This window comes from Podarcis tiliguerta, assembly GCF_965153285.1.
Source record: "Podarcis tiliguerta genome assembly, chromosome: 7".
Classification (NCBI taxonomy): Eukaryota; Metazoa; Chordata; class Lepidosauria; order Squamata; family Lacertidae; genus Podarcis; species Podarcis tiliguerta.
The window spans coordinates 63,644,099-63,662,101 of NC_139540.1; the positions used below are offsets into that span (position 1 = coordinate 63,644,099).

Genomic DNA, 18,003 nt, shown 5'->3' on the forward strand with positions numbered 1-18,003 from the left:
TTCAAGATAGATCATATTGTACATCTATTAAAACTAATGCACTTCCCAATGTTCCTTTTAAAGTTGCTAAGAAACACGAGCAGTCCTTAATAGCCAAAAGGCAGATTTTAATGCTCATTTAAGTGTAAAAACCCCAAAAGGTTAAGATACAGCCAAACTGTTGACATGGGAAGCACGTTACAACTTTGGTGCAATAACAGGAAGAAATTTGATTCCCTTTCTCTCCCCCATACCAGATGAAGCTGATTAAAGTGGACTTATCGTCCTGTCCGCCCCATGAGTAGGAACAGCAAAGAAACTGCTGCTTATCAATTATTATTATTTATTGAATTTCTACACTGCTCTATACCCATAGATCTCAGGGTGGTTCAGTAACAACTGGCAACATTTCATAGAAGAAACTTTTCCACCACTCTGTTAAATTCGTCTGCAAAGCGTAGGTGCAAATTATGTTTTCCTTCCGGCATCAAATGCAACCTGAAACAAACAAATAAACACTGGATAAATTCTAGGTGTACAGGAAACACGGTAAGCATTTATTACTTAAACCTACACTCTGCCCAAGTGCATGCAAGAAGCCAGCTTGCTAGAAAGATTTGTATTTTCATATTTGGAATTGATATCTCAAAGCATCTGTGGCATAATTTATGGACATTCATGGCGGTGTCTGACTTTGAGCATGATACAATTATTTCCCGGTCCATGCTCATCTTTTTCAAATGGACATGTCTAAAATAAAAAAAGCCTCTATGAGCAACATAATCTGCAGGACATGACTGCAGAGGAGTCATGTCATAGCAAAGTGTTATGAGCTGCTGCGGCCATTTCAACATTCAAAGCAAGCACTGAATTGTCAGGCTTATGTGCCTGTCCGGCGTGGGCAAATTTGGAAACAAGTTTCACTGAAACTTTAGCTCGCAGTCTCCGTTGTCTTGCTATCTCTACAAAATTACTGGATTTTTAAAAATGATCCCTTAAGGATTGTTTTAGCAAGGTGGTTCGTTTGAACTATGACAACATCACTGCGCTATTCACTGCAGAGCATTCAAGACAGCTATTTTGTAGCTGCTACAGTATAGATTGCCTCCATTGTACCATGTTCCATTAAAGACTTGCAGCATTTAGAGTTTTGAAACTGTTGCTAACAGTTTCTAACTTCCTAATGCCGGTGTCTAATTTTGGAAGCAGGTCGTTGAGTTTTCATCTCAAGTTACTGACCCCAGATGCTTTGCTGAATTGCAGAAAATTGCGAAATGAATTTTGTGCTGGTTCAAGTTGCTCTTTTCTACTTGCGTTCAGAAATTGCATCTACTGTGCACAAATCTTTCCTATGGGATGGATTTCTACAATATCGTGGCTGGAAGCATTCTTTCCAATGATTGCAGAAGCCTGCAAAGTGGTTCGTTCTGAGCAACTCGAGAAGCTTTTTAATCTGTTCACATAATTTTTAGCTTTAGTTTCTCCTGCCCACCTCCCCAAGAAAAACAGACTTACTGTGAACCCTTGATATGCTTGTGAAGATATTCAGGGTGAAAGCGTGGAACCAAGGGATCTTTTTCTCCGTGGATTATTAACGTTGGGCAGTGAATATGAGGCAGCAAAGACTGACAGATACTGCCTGGGGGTGGGAAGTGGGAAAAAAATGTCAAGATAATTTCCTTATTTATTTACTTTGAAATGGTAATATGCTTCACTGGGGAAATGTGATGCTAACACCACCTACTTCCTCCTTGCAAAGGAAGTGAAATAGTTGATTCTTCTGGATGCAAAAAAATATGGTTTAGTAGAAACTGGATCAGCAACAGGAATTACTACAATGGGAGCGATTCCATGAGTGCCAGTCTCTCTGATTCAGACAAAATTGCCAGGGTTTTCTTCCCCCTTCTCTCAGCATCTAGTTCTGAATTCTTAAGACAACCTGTTCAAGCATGTACTGATAGTTGTACTTAAAAAGATGTGTCAGAATTTTATTCTGCTTTTGTGGGCAGTTTGCTTCTGTTTCCTTTTATTCCCCATCACAAGTGTCGGCATTTATAAATCTTGAGTTAAATATGTCGACTCAGCTAATGCAGGCAGGATGTTTTGTGTTCTGCACACACAAAATAAATTAGGTTCCAAATAACCCAATTTACTGAGTTCTGTGACCTATACGCCACCCTGATACCATATACAGGTTTACAAAGAAAGGACAACATTACAGGAGTTTAAAAGATGTGCTGGCAAGGCCTGGGAACACTGAGAAAGTGTCATCAGGAAATTAAACAGTGGCTAATAATCTGAGTAGCCCTAATCTCCTGATCTGCATTGCTGGGGTGTGTGTGTTAGGCTATGGTGAAGGTGGAAATCTGTTAGTGGGGTGGGTGTGGGTCTTAATGGAAAGCATTAAGTGGTAGCCAGCAGAAAGGCCAGAAATGGTGTCAGGCTTGCAGATTCCCCCAAAGGAACCAATTCTCACATCCTTCAGCTAGGCCAGCCTGGAACCAGTGCAGCAATTTTTTTATTTCTACCTCTTCTCCTCTGGTTGTCAGAACCTGGGATGCGGTGGCTGATATGCCACTCTGCTTCTCGCCAGCTGGGACTGGGATAGTAATAATGCAGCTCTAGGTTTACCCAGAAGTCAGTCTCACTGAGTTCAATGGGGGCTGCTCCCAGAATATGTGGGTAGGAGATTGTAGCCAGCCTATTCTGTGCCCTCCAAGTGATTCGACCGCTTTGTCCTTGTTGTACTGAACAGCCATTAGCATTCAGAAAGCTTTTCTTTTTAAAAAAGAAAGCTCTGTTTTTTAAAAAAAGCTTCTTGAAATTAGTCTCGAACCATTATTGCTTTTTTAAACTAAGACTGGCAATGATTGACTTAAGCAGACAAGTGTAAGCAGGGAATGTTAATTTTTTTCTGCAAGGTGGAGTAGAAAAGCAGAAATACCTTGTGTGCAATTAGGCAGTGTGTCATTTCCCCTGCCAGATGTTCCAACAGGCTTGCTTACTTAGAAAAGCAGAACCACGAGCAAAATGTACGGATCTGGCTAGCATGACGGTTATTTCAAGGTTGCAGAATTGTTCAAATGGCAGTTCCTCATTTGCAGATGGATTGCCAATCCAACTCTTAAGAGATTGATGGTTGTGAATCTGGATATTTCCACCCCACCCCCCGCAATTCCTACTCTCAGCAGCTCAGAAGCTTCTTTCGCCTTGCAGGTAGCCTGGTGCTTTTCCAACCAACTGTCACCAGTAAAAAACAAACTTCATATGACAAGGAAGGTAAAATGACAGCTGGGGAAACAGTCTGCACTTGAAAAGTTTATCCCATGGCAGCCCTGTGTCAAAAGGTAAAAGGTAAAGGACCCCTGGATGGTTAAGTCCAGTCAAAGGTGACTATGGGGTGCAGTGCTCATCTTGCTTTCAGGCCAAAGGAGCCAGCGTTTGTCCACAGACAGCTTTCTGGGTCATGTGGCCAGCAGGACTAAACTGCTTCTGGTGCAATGGGACACCGTGACGGAAGCCAGAGCACATAGAAACCCCGTTTACCTTCCCGTCACAGCAGTACCTATTTATCTACTTGCACTGGTGTGCTTTCGAACTGCCCGGTTAGCAGGAGCTGGGACAGAGCAACGGGAGCTCACCCTGTCGCGGGGATTTGAACCGCAACCTTCCGATCGGCAAGCCCAAGAGGCCCAGTGGTTTAGACCACAGCGCTGCCCACATCCCAAAGGAACACACAATTGCGAGGGGAAGTTCATTCATAGCTGCTAAAGGAAGAGCCTCAGCTCTGATCTAAATAATCACTTGTTGAAACGTGGCTATAATCTATGGGAGGAGTTCAATGTCTGCTGACGTGAATCAGCGCAAACATTTCAGCTCTGACAGGACATTCTGCCCACTCCTCAGTGCCGCTCTGGGGCTTTTCCTGACCCTACAAGCCAATTTGGGAAGTGGGATCATGAGGGAAGTGAAGGCAAGCCTCCATTGTGCTAATGGAAGTCCTTGTGTAGGCTTTTGCTAATGGAACAAATTAGTTAAATCTGACCCATTGTAATATTTCAGTTATTTTTAAATGATTGCATTTGTATCCCACCTTTTCCCTCTAATCACACAAAGTCAGCATTAATTTTTAAATGCTGTAAGATTCCTGGGAAGAACGTTTGTGGATAAATATGATTCTGAGATACAGCGATGGACAATAGTGAACTGAAATGCAACAAAACAGGGCGGAGACATAAAGCTTATCATTGCCGGCCTCTCTATCTCTTTTTAGCTGCAGGATTTCTTACCATTTGGTTTTTGTGCAAACTGGGAGATTCCATCCACCCAGGCTGCGCAGGTTTTGCTAAAGTAATCGTGGCCATACATTTCTTCCATTGGCTGCCTGGCTCTTTCACTCCATTTTGAAACATCACGGATAGCTGCGGACAAGGGAACGAAATAATAATAATTTATTATTTATACCCCGCCCATCTGGCTGAGTTTCCCCAGCCACTCTGGGCGGCTCCCAATCAAAAGTTAAAAACAGTACAGCATTAAATATTAAAAACTTCCCTAAACAGGGCTGCCTTCAGATGTCTTTTAAAGATAGGATAGCTGCTTATTTCCTTCACATCTGAAGGGAGGGTGTTCCACAGGGCGGGTGCCACTACTGAGAAGGCCCTCTCTGTCTGGTTCCCTGTAACCTCACTTCTCGCAATGAGGGAACCGCCAGAAGGCCCTCTGAGCTGGACCTCAGGCTGAACGATGGGGGTGGAGACGCTCCTTCAGGTATACAGGACCGAGGCCGTTTAGGGCTTTAAAGGTCAGCACCAACACTTTGAATTGTGCTCGGAAACGTACTGGGAGCCAATGCAGATCTCTCAGGTGTTATGTGGTCCCAGTGGCCAGTCCCAGTTACCAGTCTAGTTGCCGCATTCTGGATTAGTTACAGTTTCCGGGTCACCTTCAAAGGTAGCCCCACGTAGAGTGCATTGCAGTAGTCCAAGCGGGAGATAACTAGAGCATGCACCACTCTGGCGAGACAGTCCGCGGGCAGGTAGGGTCTTAGCCTGCGTACCAGGTGGAGCTGGTAGACAGCACCCTGGACGCAGAATTAACCTGCACCTCCATGGACAGCTGTGCTTCCAAAATGACTCCCAGGCTGCGCACCTGGTCCTTCAGGGGCACAGTTACCCCATTCAGGACCAGGGAATCCCCCACACCCACCTGCCTCCTGTCCCCCAAAAACAGTACTTCTGTCTTGTCAGGATTCAACCTCAATCTGTTAGCCGCCATCCATCCTCCGACCGCCTCCAGGTGGAAATGTGTATATTAAAAGAAGTATCAAAATCCTGTCTTATTATGGGGGAGCGGGGAACCTTTTGCAGCCCAAGGGCCTCAATGCCCTTCCATGGCTAACTTTTCAGAGCTTCATGCCAGCGGTGGGCAGGGTCAATGCAAATTGATTCACACAATTAAACATGAATCCAGCTCTATTCTAGTATTTTGAGAGAGACAGAACTTCTCCCCACTTTCTCCAGATAATTTTAATACATCTTTATTATGCCCCCATTACTCACCTTCTTTCTAGGCTAAAAGGCACCAAACATCCCAGAATGGGCTGGATTTAGCCCCACCCCTAATCATTTTGGTTGCACTTTTTCCAACTCTACTGTATCCTATCTTCGCTTCAGTAACTAGAACTGTACACAGTATTCCAAGGCTGTCTGCACCATAGATGGGTATGGTAACTGCATTTTCAATCTCTTTTGCGAACTAGAATTTCGCCATTTCCACAGCATTTAAACACTGGATCAGCATTTAAATTGAGCTTTCCCTCACATCCTTCAATCCCTTTCTTGGTCAGTAACTGTTAGCTGGGGCCCCACCAGTGTATAATGTAGGGTTGGTAAAAATCCAGACATAGTTGTTGAGATTTGGGGGGGCATTCACGCAATAGCCCCAATGCTGCCTGCCACTGCCAAGCCCAAACCACTCGTGGCTGCAACAGAACCCAAGCTGCACCAGAGCCTGAATCAGAGCCACCTGTGCACCCCAATTTTTTTTTTTTAATCCCAGACATTTGCTTTAAAACATAAATTTCCCTCCAGGTGGCCATGTACATCCCCCAATAGAGGACATGTCCTGGAATTTCTGGACATATGGCAATCCCAGTATAATGTGAAGTTAGGATATTTTGTTCCACAGTACTTCACTTGACCCTTACTCTGAGTTGCACTTGGCATTTTCTCATCCATTCATCCATTTTGGATAAATACAGTTCACTTTGCAATCCTTTTTTTTTTTTTTTTTGTCTTTACTACCCCGAATAATTGGATGTCATTAGCATATTGGCTGCCTCACTGCTCAACTTGGTCGTTTATGAATAAGCTAAAAGCACCAGCAACAATGCAGCAGTATGCTAAGATCTCATCTCACTGCTAGAAGCTCTCACACTTAAATTTTTACAGAGCTTTTTTTAAATGTAGCAGAAAATGTGAAAATGTTTAGTTTTAAATTGAATTCTTTTTCTGCGGGGTTGCTAATTATAGTAGTTCCCCACACCCACATTTATGTTCAAGAGCAATTCAACTGTTCCTTAAAACAATTTTTTTCTTTTTTCTTTTTGTAACCACAATCCATGATACTTGGCTTTTAATTCTATTTGCTGCTTATTCAACTGGTGCAAAACAATCTTTTCCTGATTTATCGTTAACTATTTAATAAGAAAAAAACAAGTATTGTAGGGAGCTCAACAGGTGGATAATCCATTTTCTCCTCACATATATTATGAGTACAATGGGAAAAGATTTTCTTACAATAGACCATTATGATATTTTCATTGTAATGCATTTTTATTATATTGGAGCATTAAGTTTCACATTTAGTACCCAAGCTTCCTTTCTGACAGCTACGAATATAGCTGAATCGTGAATTCTTCGAGCTTACATTACTTCAATTTTTGAAATGTTTATGGTAGTTTAGAAAAGAAAATTAAAGAAAAACGCCAACGTACCCTTTCTACATTCATCTAATACATACCATTGTAAAGTTTCACGTCCTCCTCTGAAACGCTGGGATTGGCTCCCCAAACCACCATTTTGTGGATAAGAGTTGGATTCCTTGCAGCAACAATGAGTGCTGTTATTCCACCGTCACTCCATCCCAGCAAGGAGAACTTCTTAAACTTCAGTGCCTTGTTTAGTACAGGGAAACAGACTGGAAATAACTGGTTTTTACAGCCGAATGGCTTTACCTGAAGACACAAGTCTCTTCAGAAGCAACCCTTCCCCACCGAAATCAAGGGAATTGACAAGTGGTGGGAGTTTGGCTATGTTGCACCTACTAAATTTCACCTATGGTACTGGAGGCTTGCTAGATCAGGGGTTGCTACCTTGTGGCCCTTCAGATGTTGATGGTCTTGAGCACCCACCAGCTCAGCCAGAATGGCCAATGGTCAGGAAAGATGGGAGTTGTAGTCCAGCAATATTTGGAGGGTCACAGATTAGCCACTCCCATACTGTATCCTGACAACCTACAAGAAGGGTAAGCAGCTCCCTTCTTCCAGATCATCTAAAGCAGTGTTTCCCAAACTTGAGTCTCCAGATGTTTTCGGGCTACAATGCCTATCATCCCTGACTGCTGGTCCTGCTAGTTAAGGATGATGGGAGCTGTAGACGTGTCCTAAGGTGAAAGACTTCTGGGGAAAGATTTATAATGAGTTGAAAAAAATGTTGAAAAATACATTTATTAAGAAACTAGAAGCCTTTCTACTTGGGATAATAGGATTGAAACTGCCCAGAAAAGATGTTAGACTGTTTTTGTATGCCACTACAGCGGCAAGACTTTTATTAGCCAAAAATTGGAAATCACAAGAGATACCAACAATAGAAGAATGGCAGATGAAGATGTTAGACTTTTTGGAGCTGGCCAACCTGACTGGAAGAATCCGCGACCAGAAAGAAGAAGAGATACATGAGGATTGGAAGAAATTTAAAGAATATTTAGCTAAATATTGTAATGTAAGATAAATAGAAAATTCTTGGAAGTAATAAATAGGCTTGGAGTAGAATAAGAATTTGTGGTAGTAAATATTAATGATTAGAATATTAATAAAAGAGAAGAAGATAGTAAATGAAAGCTAATTTTATTAGAAATATGATTTGGGAGAACTGTTACACAGGTGATACAATGAAATTCAGTTAGAAGAAGTCAGTTAACAATGTAACAAGAATTAGATTTGAAGAAACAAATTTTCTTTGTGTTTAGTTTATTGTTTAGTTTGTTGTGTTGTGTTAGTTTATGTGTGTTTTTTTTTTTGTCATATATGTGGAAAATCAATAAAAAAAATTGGGGGGCGGGAAGGATGATGGGAGATGTAGTCCAAAAACAGCTGGAGAGCCAAATTTGGGAAACCGTGATCTAAAGGAATATCCAAACCTTTGTAAAATTAAAATAGAGTAGGGATGACAGCCATCCCCTTGTGCTTTGAGTGAGAGTAGCCCATACATCTTGCCTCATAGGGTGCCAATCCTGCTAGATGCTTCTGCGAAGCACAGAGAGGCCTGCCACTTCAGTCATGATGGTTGGTGCCAAGCCATGATGGTAGGTGTGTATGAAGGCTACTAGAACATCCTCTGAGGGTTCTTTGCCACATGCTAGGGCAAGAACCATGCTCATTCTGGAGGTGGAGGGGAGATTAATTGGGTCACCAGATTGTAGGGCTAACATTATTTGCCGTAACCATTTAGGCCAACCCATTTGGTCCTCATTTTCTCTCTTCTCAATCCTCTTTGTGTTTCTCCAGGTGTTTTTCTCCAGAGGTAAGACTGGCTGTTAAGAGCTATGAGAGAAAAAGATTCGGCACCCTCTACCATGTACCGTATTTTTCACTCTATAGGACGCACTTTTTCCCCTCCAAAAATTAAGGGGAAATGTGTGTGCGTCCTATGGAGCGAATGCAGGCTCCTTGGCTTCAGCGAAAGCAACGCGAAGCCTCCGAAGCGCAGAGGGAGCGCTCCCTCCACGCTCTGGAGGCCTCGCGTTGCTTTCGCTGAAGCCTGGAGAGCGAGAGGGGTCGGTGTGCACTCTACAGGCTTCAGGGATAGCCGCCTGAAGCCTCCGGAGCGCAGCAGGAACTTGCGCTGTGCTCCAAAGGCTTCGGGTTCCTTTTGCTGAAGCCGGGAGAGCAAGACTCTCCTGGCTTCAGCAGAGAGGGAGAGCTGCGCAGCGCCCCTTCAGCGAAGCGGGAGGAGAAATGGAAGGGGCTCCGTTTCTCCTGCCGCTTCGCTGAAGGGGTGCTGAGCAGAGAGGGGGAGAATTTTTTTTCCCTGTTCTCCCCCTCCTATGGTCCGGTGCGTCCTATAGAGCAAAAAATATGGTACCTCTTTAAGTTGTTTCCTTCAATTACATGCAAATGAATCGAAAGTTTTAGTGACATGCATTTTGGGTGCTAATACCTTACACTTGTTTTTGTGTTTGAATAGGCTATATATAATGGTGAGTTTTTTAAAAAAGGAATTAAGCTGAATAGTCTTTGAAAGGAATAGGTTGCTAAAGCAAAAAGGAGACAGAGGTGTCCTGCAACAGAGATATCCTGCTACTAAACAGTTAATCATTTTCATAAAGTTTCTGAGCCACAAACTCTGAGGCTCAAGTTTTGCATGCTGTGTTTACTCCCACAACTAACATTCTAAAACTCCAGGGAAGGAACACTTCAGTTCTCCAAGGGGTGTTCCTTAGAAGGACAAATTTACCTGCATCAAGTCCACAGCATCTTTTGCATCTCTTTCAAAAAAATCTTCAGGGAAATCTCGAAGTGGGGGGATTGACTTTCCATACCCGCGAGGATCCCAGGCTACAAGTGTGAATTGCTGCTTGTTCATAGACTTCAGCTGTGGTCCAAAATCGGTCTGGCCACTCCCTACAAAAAAAATAGGTGAAATAATTGCACCAAAACAGACAATCGTTATGCCCAGGGCTGTTTTCAGCCGGAACTCAGTCCTAGCACTGCTGAAGTGGACGCCATTGCCATTATAAGAGAACAACAGTGAGTTCTGGCACCTCTTTTTCTAGAAAAAAAGCACTGGTATGCACATTTTAAGTTTAAAAGGAAACGCTGCCTTATGGGTACCACCCAATAAACCAACTTTGTGTCTTTATTTCTCTGCTCAAGGAGTTACAGATCTGACATAATATCCTACAGCTACTGACCACAGTCACAGATACTCTCTTACAATGATGAGCAATTGGAAATTAAGCCCCAACAGCTATATTTACAGTGGTACCTCTGGTTACAAACTTAATTCCGGAGGTCCGTTCTTAATCTGAAACCGTTCTTAACCTGAGGTACTACTTTAGCTAATGAGGCCTCCTGCTGCCGCCGCGCCACCAGAGCGTGATTTCTGTTGACATCCTGGGGCTGTGTTTGTAACCCAAGGTACCACTGCACTGTACTTAATATCTATGCCCCATATGCTTACAGTCAATGGTATGAGGACACCTTTTGACCAGGGAAATGTCGCCCAATGCACCAGACTTGTTCTAAGAATTGTTCTTGGTTACACTGTAGTGGCTTGGTGCAAGAGAGGTCAGGACTCATTTGACAGTTGCGGAGAAGGGGGGAATTCAACAGGTGTAGCTTGCGTGATAACTCTCATCACCAAGGAAGACCACATGGTGGGATATGTGCATAAGAACATAAGAAGAGCCCAATGGCCCATCACAGCCAACATCTTGTTCTCATATGGGACAATCAGATGCCCATGGGATGCTCACATTGAGGACCCAAGTACAAGAGCCCTCTCCCTTCCTGTGGTTCTCAGCAGAGAAGCATTAAGGTCTCTAACTTTGGGAGCAGAGCAATAGATTTCATGACTAACAACCATCAAAAGCCTTCTCTTCTATGCCTTTGTCTAGCCCTCTCTATGTTGAAATAAGAGACGAGGCAATAGCTTTTGCGGAGAATTGAAAGCAGCTTGGAATTAAGGGGTGCTGCTCCTCACCTGCACACCTGTCACCCTATTTTTACCTTTGGCATCCTTGCAAACACCTGTTTGACCAGAGGCAAGAAAAACGTCTCTACACCCAGGCAAGCAATGCCTCTTTCCAATCCAGTTCTACATTCTTAAAAACTGCATATTTGGCCTGAATAGGTAAACAAACATGTAGAAGTCCGTGAACACTTCTGAATTAAATAAGTGGCACAGAAGGCGCCTTATATCTTAGCTACAAAATGGATTACTTCTGTATGATGGCTATGCTCAACCTCCACTGTCTGAGGCAGGATGACTGTGAATCAAAAGTGGGGAAAGTTGTACAGTGGTGCCCCGCAAGACGAAATTACCGTATTTTTTGCTCTATAAGACTCACTCCCCCCCCCTAAAAATTAAGGGGAAATGTGTGTGCGTCTTATGGAGCGAATGCAGGATGCGCAGCTATCCCAGAAGCCAGAACAGCAAGAGGGATTGCTGCTTTCGCTGCACAGCGATCCCTCTTGCTCTTCTGACTTCTGAGATTCAGAATATTTTTTTTCTTGTTTTCCTCCTCCAAAAACTAGGTGTGTCTTGTGGTCTGGTGCGTCTTATAGAGCAAAAAATACGGTAATTCGTTCCGTGAATCTCTTCGTCTAGCGGTTTTTTTGTCTTGCGAAGCAACTCTATTAGCGGCTTAGCGGATTAGCGCTATTAGCGGTTTAGCGGCTATTAAAGGCTATTAAAGGCTTAGCGGATTAGCTGCTAAAAGGCTATTAGCGGTTTAGCGGCTTAGAAAAAGGGGGTGGGGAGCGAAAAAAAATCTCAAAACTCGCAAGACATTTTCGTCTTGCGAAGCAAGCCCATAGGGAAATTCATCCTGCGAAGGGCATTGAAAAACAGAAAACCCTTTCGTCTAGCGGGTTTTCCGTCTTGGGAGGCATTCGTCTTGCGGGGCACCACTGTACTTGGGTCCAGCTGGTCTGGGTGACCACTGTGAGAAAAAGTTGGTGGACTGGGTTGTTCTTAGCTCCTTACAAGATTTTAAAAAAATCATTGCCACTCTATAAGAGTGTGAATGGTATGAGTAAGCCTGGTTCTTGTGTCTTATTGAGGAAAAGAACATCACCGAGAAAGACCACAAACATAAGACAAAGACCAAAGACGTAAGACAAAAAGATCCAAACCTAACATTCCTGGGAGAAGCAGGACAGCGTGGCTTCCACTTCCCGTTTGCTGATAATGTAGTCGGACGCCATTCACTTCAACTTTAGCTGAGGTTACTGAAGTGCTAGAGGAAATATCAGCCCCCCCCCAACAAATAACATTTTAGCTTTATAACACCTGAATTGGAGGATCATACTGCCGAGTCTTACTGTTAAGACTGATGCTGTTAGTGAAAGAAGGATAAAGTGCGGTTGTTTGCACTTTAGGTACGGAAGGAGTTTTTTGTCCTGTGCGATAGGAGTGAAGTTGCCAAAAATTAGAAAAAACAGAATTGTGCTCTGAGGCTGTTCTTTTAGCAGACAGTGAAAGATTCACTCAGTGCTTTGCCAGCTTTTGAAGGAGGATGGGCCTTCAGCTGCTGGGGAATAAACAAATGAAGCATCCTCCTGTATGGAAACACAGGGTGCTGCTATCCAGCCAAATGGTTCTGTAAGTGCAAGGATTTTTGTTTATGCAGTGGACCCCTCTCTCCTTTCTTTGTGCATCCCTCCGCCCCAAATCTGCTCCAGAGGCAGGTCGGAGGAGAACTCCAGAACAGATTTAACTGCCGGGATTGTTGACTTAAAATCCGGGTACAGTGGACGCTCGGGTTGCAAACGTGATCCGCGCGAGAGGCACGTTTGCAACCTGCAGCATTCGCAACCCACAACCCCCGCGTCTGCGCACGCGCGGGTCAGGATTTGGTGCTTCTGCACATGCGCAAAGAGCGATTTAGCTCTTCTGCGCATGCGCAAGCGCTGAAACCTGGAAGTAACCCGTTCCGGTACTTCCGATTTCGGCGCGGTGTGCAACCCGAAATCGCACAACCCGAGGTATGACTTTACTCTACAAAAGATGAGGAACAGCAGTGCGTTATTGCGACGTTTGTAAACCAAATCCTTCAGCCTCATTTGATCTGAGTTTCTTCTCCCACACAGATCTCCTTACAATCCAAATTCAGAACTATCAATTACATCCCGTTGTGAAGCGAGTAATGTCACTTACTAATTGCATGCTGGTATTTTAGTTATTAAATAGGCGTATAGGTGCAGAAAAAAAGTAAAACTGAGATTTGATGCTCTTAAAGGAACGGAGCAACCATTTCGAGTTATATTAAAACATCACTCCCAGGGTTCTGTCAGGCTCCCCCGACAGATAAATGTTGGACTCCAACTCTCCTGTTCTGGAGTCATACTTCTTTAAGGAATGGCACCCAGAATGCATAATATTCTTCTGAGCTTCCAATAAAATGCTCAACATGGCCTTGCTTCCGCCAATTCCCTTGTTTTAGTCAGTATCTGCTGTTTTAGTCAGTATCTGCCAGTCTGTTGAGTTAATGACTAACAAAGGCACAAAAAGATAATGGATCCACTAATCTAGACATTGGACTGGGGAGCGGGGAAGTGTGATACCAGCAACTGAACCAGCTATATATGTTTATTTGGGAAGGAAAACCGAATCGCAGGGGCAACAACTGCAATACTGCAAGCTCACAGCTCTCGTTCAGCTACTGATAGTGCATATGGTGCTTGCTTATAATCGGTGGTGTAGCGTGGGTTGTCAGCACCCGGGGCAAGGCAAGTAATTTGCGCCCCCCCACTGCACTGTCCCTCCCCCAGATAGTCCCTCACTCTCTCTCCACACTGCACGCCTGGCACCCCCCCCCCACAGTGGGCGGCTCCCCGGCGGCTCGGATTGGATTCGCACAGCCAGCACTGCAGTGAGAGAGAGTGAGTGAGCCGGGTAGAGGCAGACAGCTGCCAGTGCGAGCGCCCCCCCCCCCCATGTTGCGCCCGGTGCGGCCGGCCCCCCCTGCACCCCCCACGCTACGCCACTGCTTATAATCAAATCTTGGGAAGGATTCCTGTTCTTCTGCAACTGTGCTGTTTTCACATGGTACTTTCTGGATGTCCCGCGATCGTGTGATAAAAGGAGCCGTGCACTGCGCGCGGCCAGGATTTATGTTAGGGGGTGCAGAACCGAGCTATCTGCAAGTATTTTTTATTTATTTATGGCCAGGAGTTATTTCTCTTTGTTTTCCGATGTGTTTCTTATCAAACAAACAAACAAACAAACATTAAATTAATATTAAATTAAATTAAATTTAAAAATAATATCGGTGTGGCGCGAGCAAATCTTTATGCAGAAAGTGTGGCCCAGAGAAAAAAAAATTGGGAACCACCGGGCTGCGCGCTATGCTCTCTAACCTTCCACGTTAGGCACGCACGGGTCTCCTCCCCCGTCCTTCAACGTTCTGCCCACCGCCCCGTCGGAAGCCACCGACTGCGCGCGCGCACAATCCCTCCCCCGCCTTCCCGTCTCTAAGTCGCTGAGGCTGCAGAGCCTCCCCCGCCTCGTCTGTCCGCCCCGTCTCAACAGGGAATTTACCCGTAGGAAGCAGCCGGCGCCTGGGAGACCCGCAGCGTTGCTCCCCCCTGCGCGGAGCGGGATAGCTGCGAGAGAAGGCGCCGCAGCAACAGCCCTCCGCTTCTCGGCCGAGCCATGGCCCTTTCTGGTTCTGCCGCGCGGTGGCTCCGCCTTCGCCAAGGGAAGGACGGGGGACCGAGCGGCGGATCCTCGAAGGGTTAACAGGCGCCGATTTCACAACCAAGCTGCAGGCCGGGCAGGAGAAGCAGGGCTGGCCATATCGTTATTAGGCAGGCTGAGGCGACCCATGTGGCGTGCGGAGGGTTTTGGTTTAGTTTTGGCTTTTAATCAGACCTACAAGCTAAACAATTTCAAAAAAATAAAAAAAAGGAAAAAAATGGATTTTGTTATGTGCAAAATGGATTTTGTTATGTGCAAATGGCTTAGATACCTATTAGGTCCATAAATTACCATATAGCATATATAGCATATAGGGACGCGGGTGGCGCTGTGGGTTAAACCACAGAGCCTAAGACTTGCCGATCACAAGGTCGGCGGTTCAAATCCTGGCAACAGGGTGAGCTCCCGTTGCTCAGTCCCTGCTCCTGCCAGCCTAGCAGTTCGAAAGCACGTCAAAGTGCAAGTAGATAAATAGGTACCACTCCGGTGGGAAGGTAAACAGCGTTTCCATGTGCTGCTCTGGTTCGCCAGAAGTGGCTTAGTCATGCTGGCCACATGACCCGGAAGCTGTACGCCGGCTCCCTCGGCCAATAAAGTGAGATGAGCGCCGCAACCCCAGAGTCGGTCCCTTTACCTTTAGGTCCATAAATTAACATATAGCACATATTCAACACAAAAAACACGGACAACTTGTTGTTGACAAAGGACAGCTGGACATATAAATGGCCCCATTACCTTCAGTAGCTTAGGCCCTCATCAAACCTAAATCCGGCCCTGCTTTTAATTGTTTCGTTTATTTCCCCCTTTTATTGCTAGCAACTTTTTTTGGTATCCCTTTAATTTTTTAAAATCCGATTCTTTGTTCCTGCATTGCAGGGGGTTGGACTAGATGACCCTTGCGGTACCCCATCCCGACTAGAATTCTGATTCTAATTGCAATTGAAGGCCAGGGTGTGGAGTGTTGGAGGGGTAGTACCTCTGGTGGTGGTGGGGAAACACATCATGCTCCTTTGGGTCCCCCACCTTGCACTTCGCTCTCACCTGTGGCTCCTGACATGCGACAGCAACCGCACCCCAGGAAGGGCTATGACTGGCTGGCTAAACCAGGGGGGGGGGTAGCCAATGATGGGGCTCAAACCCTTGGTGAGATAGGGACTTCCCCTGCATGTGAAAAGAAAAGCTTGGAAAAAGAGATTAGCTAGATTCATGGGGGGGGGGGACTCATTGGGGGCTGCGTCAACTAGGACAAGTTGAATGAAGCCTCAGTGTTCTGGTGCAGTTTATCACAATACAGTGGTACGTCAGGTTAAGTACTTAATTCATTCTGGAGGTCCGTTCTTAACCTGAAACTGTTCTTAACCTGAAGCACCACTTTATCTAATGGGGCCTCCCGCTGCTGCCGCCCCACCACCCCACGATTTCTGTTCTCATCCTGAAGCAAAGTTCTTAACCTGAGGAACTATTTCTGGGTTAGCGGAGTCTGTAACCTGAAGCATCTGTAACCCAAGGTACCATTGTATAGTGGTACCTCTGGATGCGAACGGGATCTGTTCCGGAGCCCCATTCGCATCCTGAGTAGAATGTAACAGGCGTCTGCACATGCACGGGTCACGTTTTGCCACTTCTGCACATGTGCGTGATGTCATTTTCAGCGTCTGCGCATGCGCGAGCAGCGAAACCTGGAAGTAACGCGTTCCATTACTTCTGGGTCGCCACGGAGCGTAACCTGAAAACGCTCAACTTGAAGCATATTTATCCCCAGGTATGACTGTACCAGCTACTGGCGCGCAGGTGTGAGAGGCGTCCTAGAGGACTGGTTCCCTGGCTACTGTTGGAAAGGGCATGCTCAACTTTCTGCACCTTATCCAGTGGAGCTCTTTATATTTATGTCTTCATTGCATTCCTAGCCCTCCTTTTCTCCAAGGGGCACAAGGCGATCCTTCCCACTTCCTAGCAACCCTGCGAGTAGCCCAAGCTCACTCAGTCTACTTCTTGGCTGAGTGGAAATTTGAATCTGAGTCTCCACAGCCCTGGTCTGTTACCCTAGGCTGGCCTCAACCAGAGCCAGGGCTTTTTCGGCTGTGGCCCCAATCTGGTGGAACGCTCTGTCACAAGAGACCAGGGCCCTGCGGGACTTGACATCTTTCCACAGGGCCTGTAAGACAGAGCTGTTCCACCAGGCCTTTGGTCAAGGGACAGTCTGACCCCCTCCTTCTGTAATCCTCATAGAACTCTAGCCCAATGGTTGCCATTAATTTGATTCTGAATTGATTTGAGAATGTATTTTAATTAATTGATTGTGATTTTATGTAAACTGTGCTGTTTTTATTGTTGTTAGCCGCTCTAAGCCCAGCTTTGGCTGGGGAGGGCAGGATATAAATTATTATTATTATTATTATTATTATTATTATTATTATTATTATTATTATTATTATCTACCACACTAACTTGTTCTTACAATTTGTTAACTCTGCTAATGATGATAATAACATTTTTATACCCTGTTTTCTACAAAAATACACAGGGCAGCTTTCACAAAGTCTACACAACACAAAATATGTCATGCAGATACATTTTAAGAGGCAAAATGAAACCTAAAAATGAAACAAACTAGCACATGAAACCAACAGCAGCTAAAAACAAGGAGCAGTTCTAAAAAAAAACAGTTTAAATAATAATTCTCCCCAAGTCCCAGGATGGTAACAATGTAGATAAAACAGCTTAAAACAAATGGCAGTCCCTACCAGAGAGGGTCCCAAAGTATGTATATTTTACACAATAAAAGATTAGGAGGCATGGGATTATGGGCTAGTTCCCTTGGCTCCAGTTTCTCCTGTCACTGAGGTTCTTTCTTAACCACAATGCAAAATCAGGATTTGAGGCTGCTTCCATAGCTACCAGGGAACTTCATGGGAGTGAACTGTGGTTGCTGTTCATACAGCAAGATCAAGCTAGATCTGAACTGGAAGGCTTTGCCATGATTTTGACAAAATATGAATTTGTTATTCAAGTATTGCACATATCTAGGTAAAGGTAAAGGACCCCTGGACAGAAAAGTCCAGTTAAAAGCGACTATCTCGCTTTCAGGCAGAGGGAGCTGGTGTTTGTCCACAGACAGCTTTCCGGGTCATGTGGCCAACAGGACTAAATCGCTTCTGGTGCAACGGAACACTGTGATGGAAACCAGAGCACACGAAAATGCCATTTACCTTCCCACCACAGTGATACCTGTTTATCTACTCTCACTGGTGTGCTTTCAAACTGCTAGGTTGGCATGAGCTGGGACAGAGCAACGGGACCTCACCCCATTGTGGGGATT

General features: G+C 45.0%; 1 protein-coding gene across 1 annotated transcript; it reads right to left on the reverse strand.

The window, feature by feature from the left end:
* Positions 1-86: 86 nt before the first annotated feature.
* On the reverse strand, positions 87-14,688 carry BPHL (biphenyl hydrolase like). The gene is made up of 7 exons (XM_083449624.1): positions 14,526-14,688; positions 12,119-12,222; positions 9,717-9,883; positions 7,003-7,156; positions 4,269-4,400; positions 1,495-1,618; positions 87-477 (listed from the first exon to the last, which is right to left on the reverse strand). Exons 1-7 carry the CDS (start codon positions 14,639-14,641, stop codon positions 390-392), a joined length of 885 nt encoding a protein of 294 aa, XP_083305750.1. The 5' UTR covers positions 14,642-14,688; the 3' UTR covers positions 87-389.
* Between the last annotated feature and the right edge of the window lie 3,315 nt (positions 14,689-18,003).

Excerpts from the sequence above, each read along its gene's own strand:
- BPHL (XM_083449624.1), bottom strand. The coding sequence starts at position 14,641 with ATGGCTCGGCCGAGAAGCGGAGGGCTGTTGCTGCGGCGCCTTCTCTCG. Across the intron at positions 9,884-12,118 it reads GCTTCTCCCAGGAATGTTAG|GGAGTGGCCAGACCGATTTT; the intron begins GTTTGGATCTTT and ends TTTTTTTTGTAG. Across the intron at positions 7,157-9,716 it reads ATGCTGTGGACTTGATGCAG|GCACTGAAGTTTAAGAAGTT; the intron begins GTAAATTTGTCC and ends GTACTAAACAAG.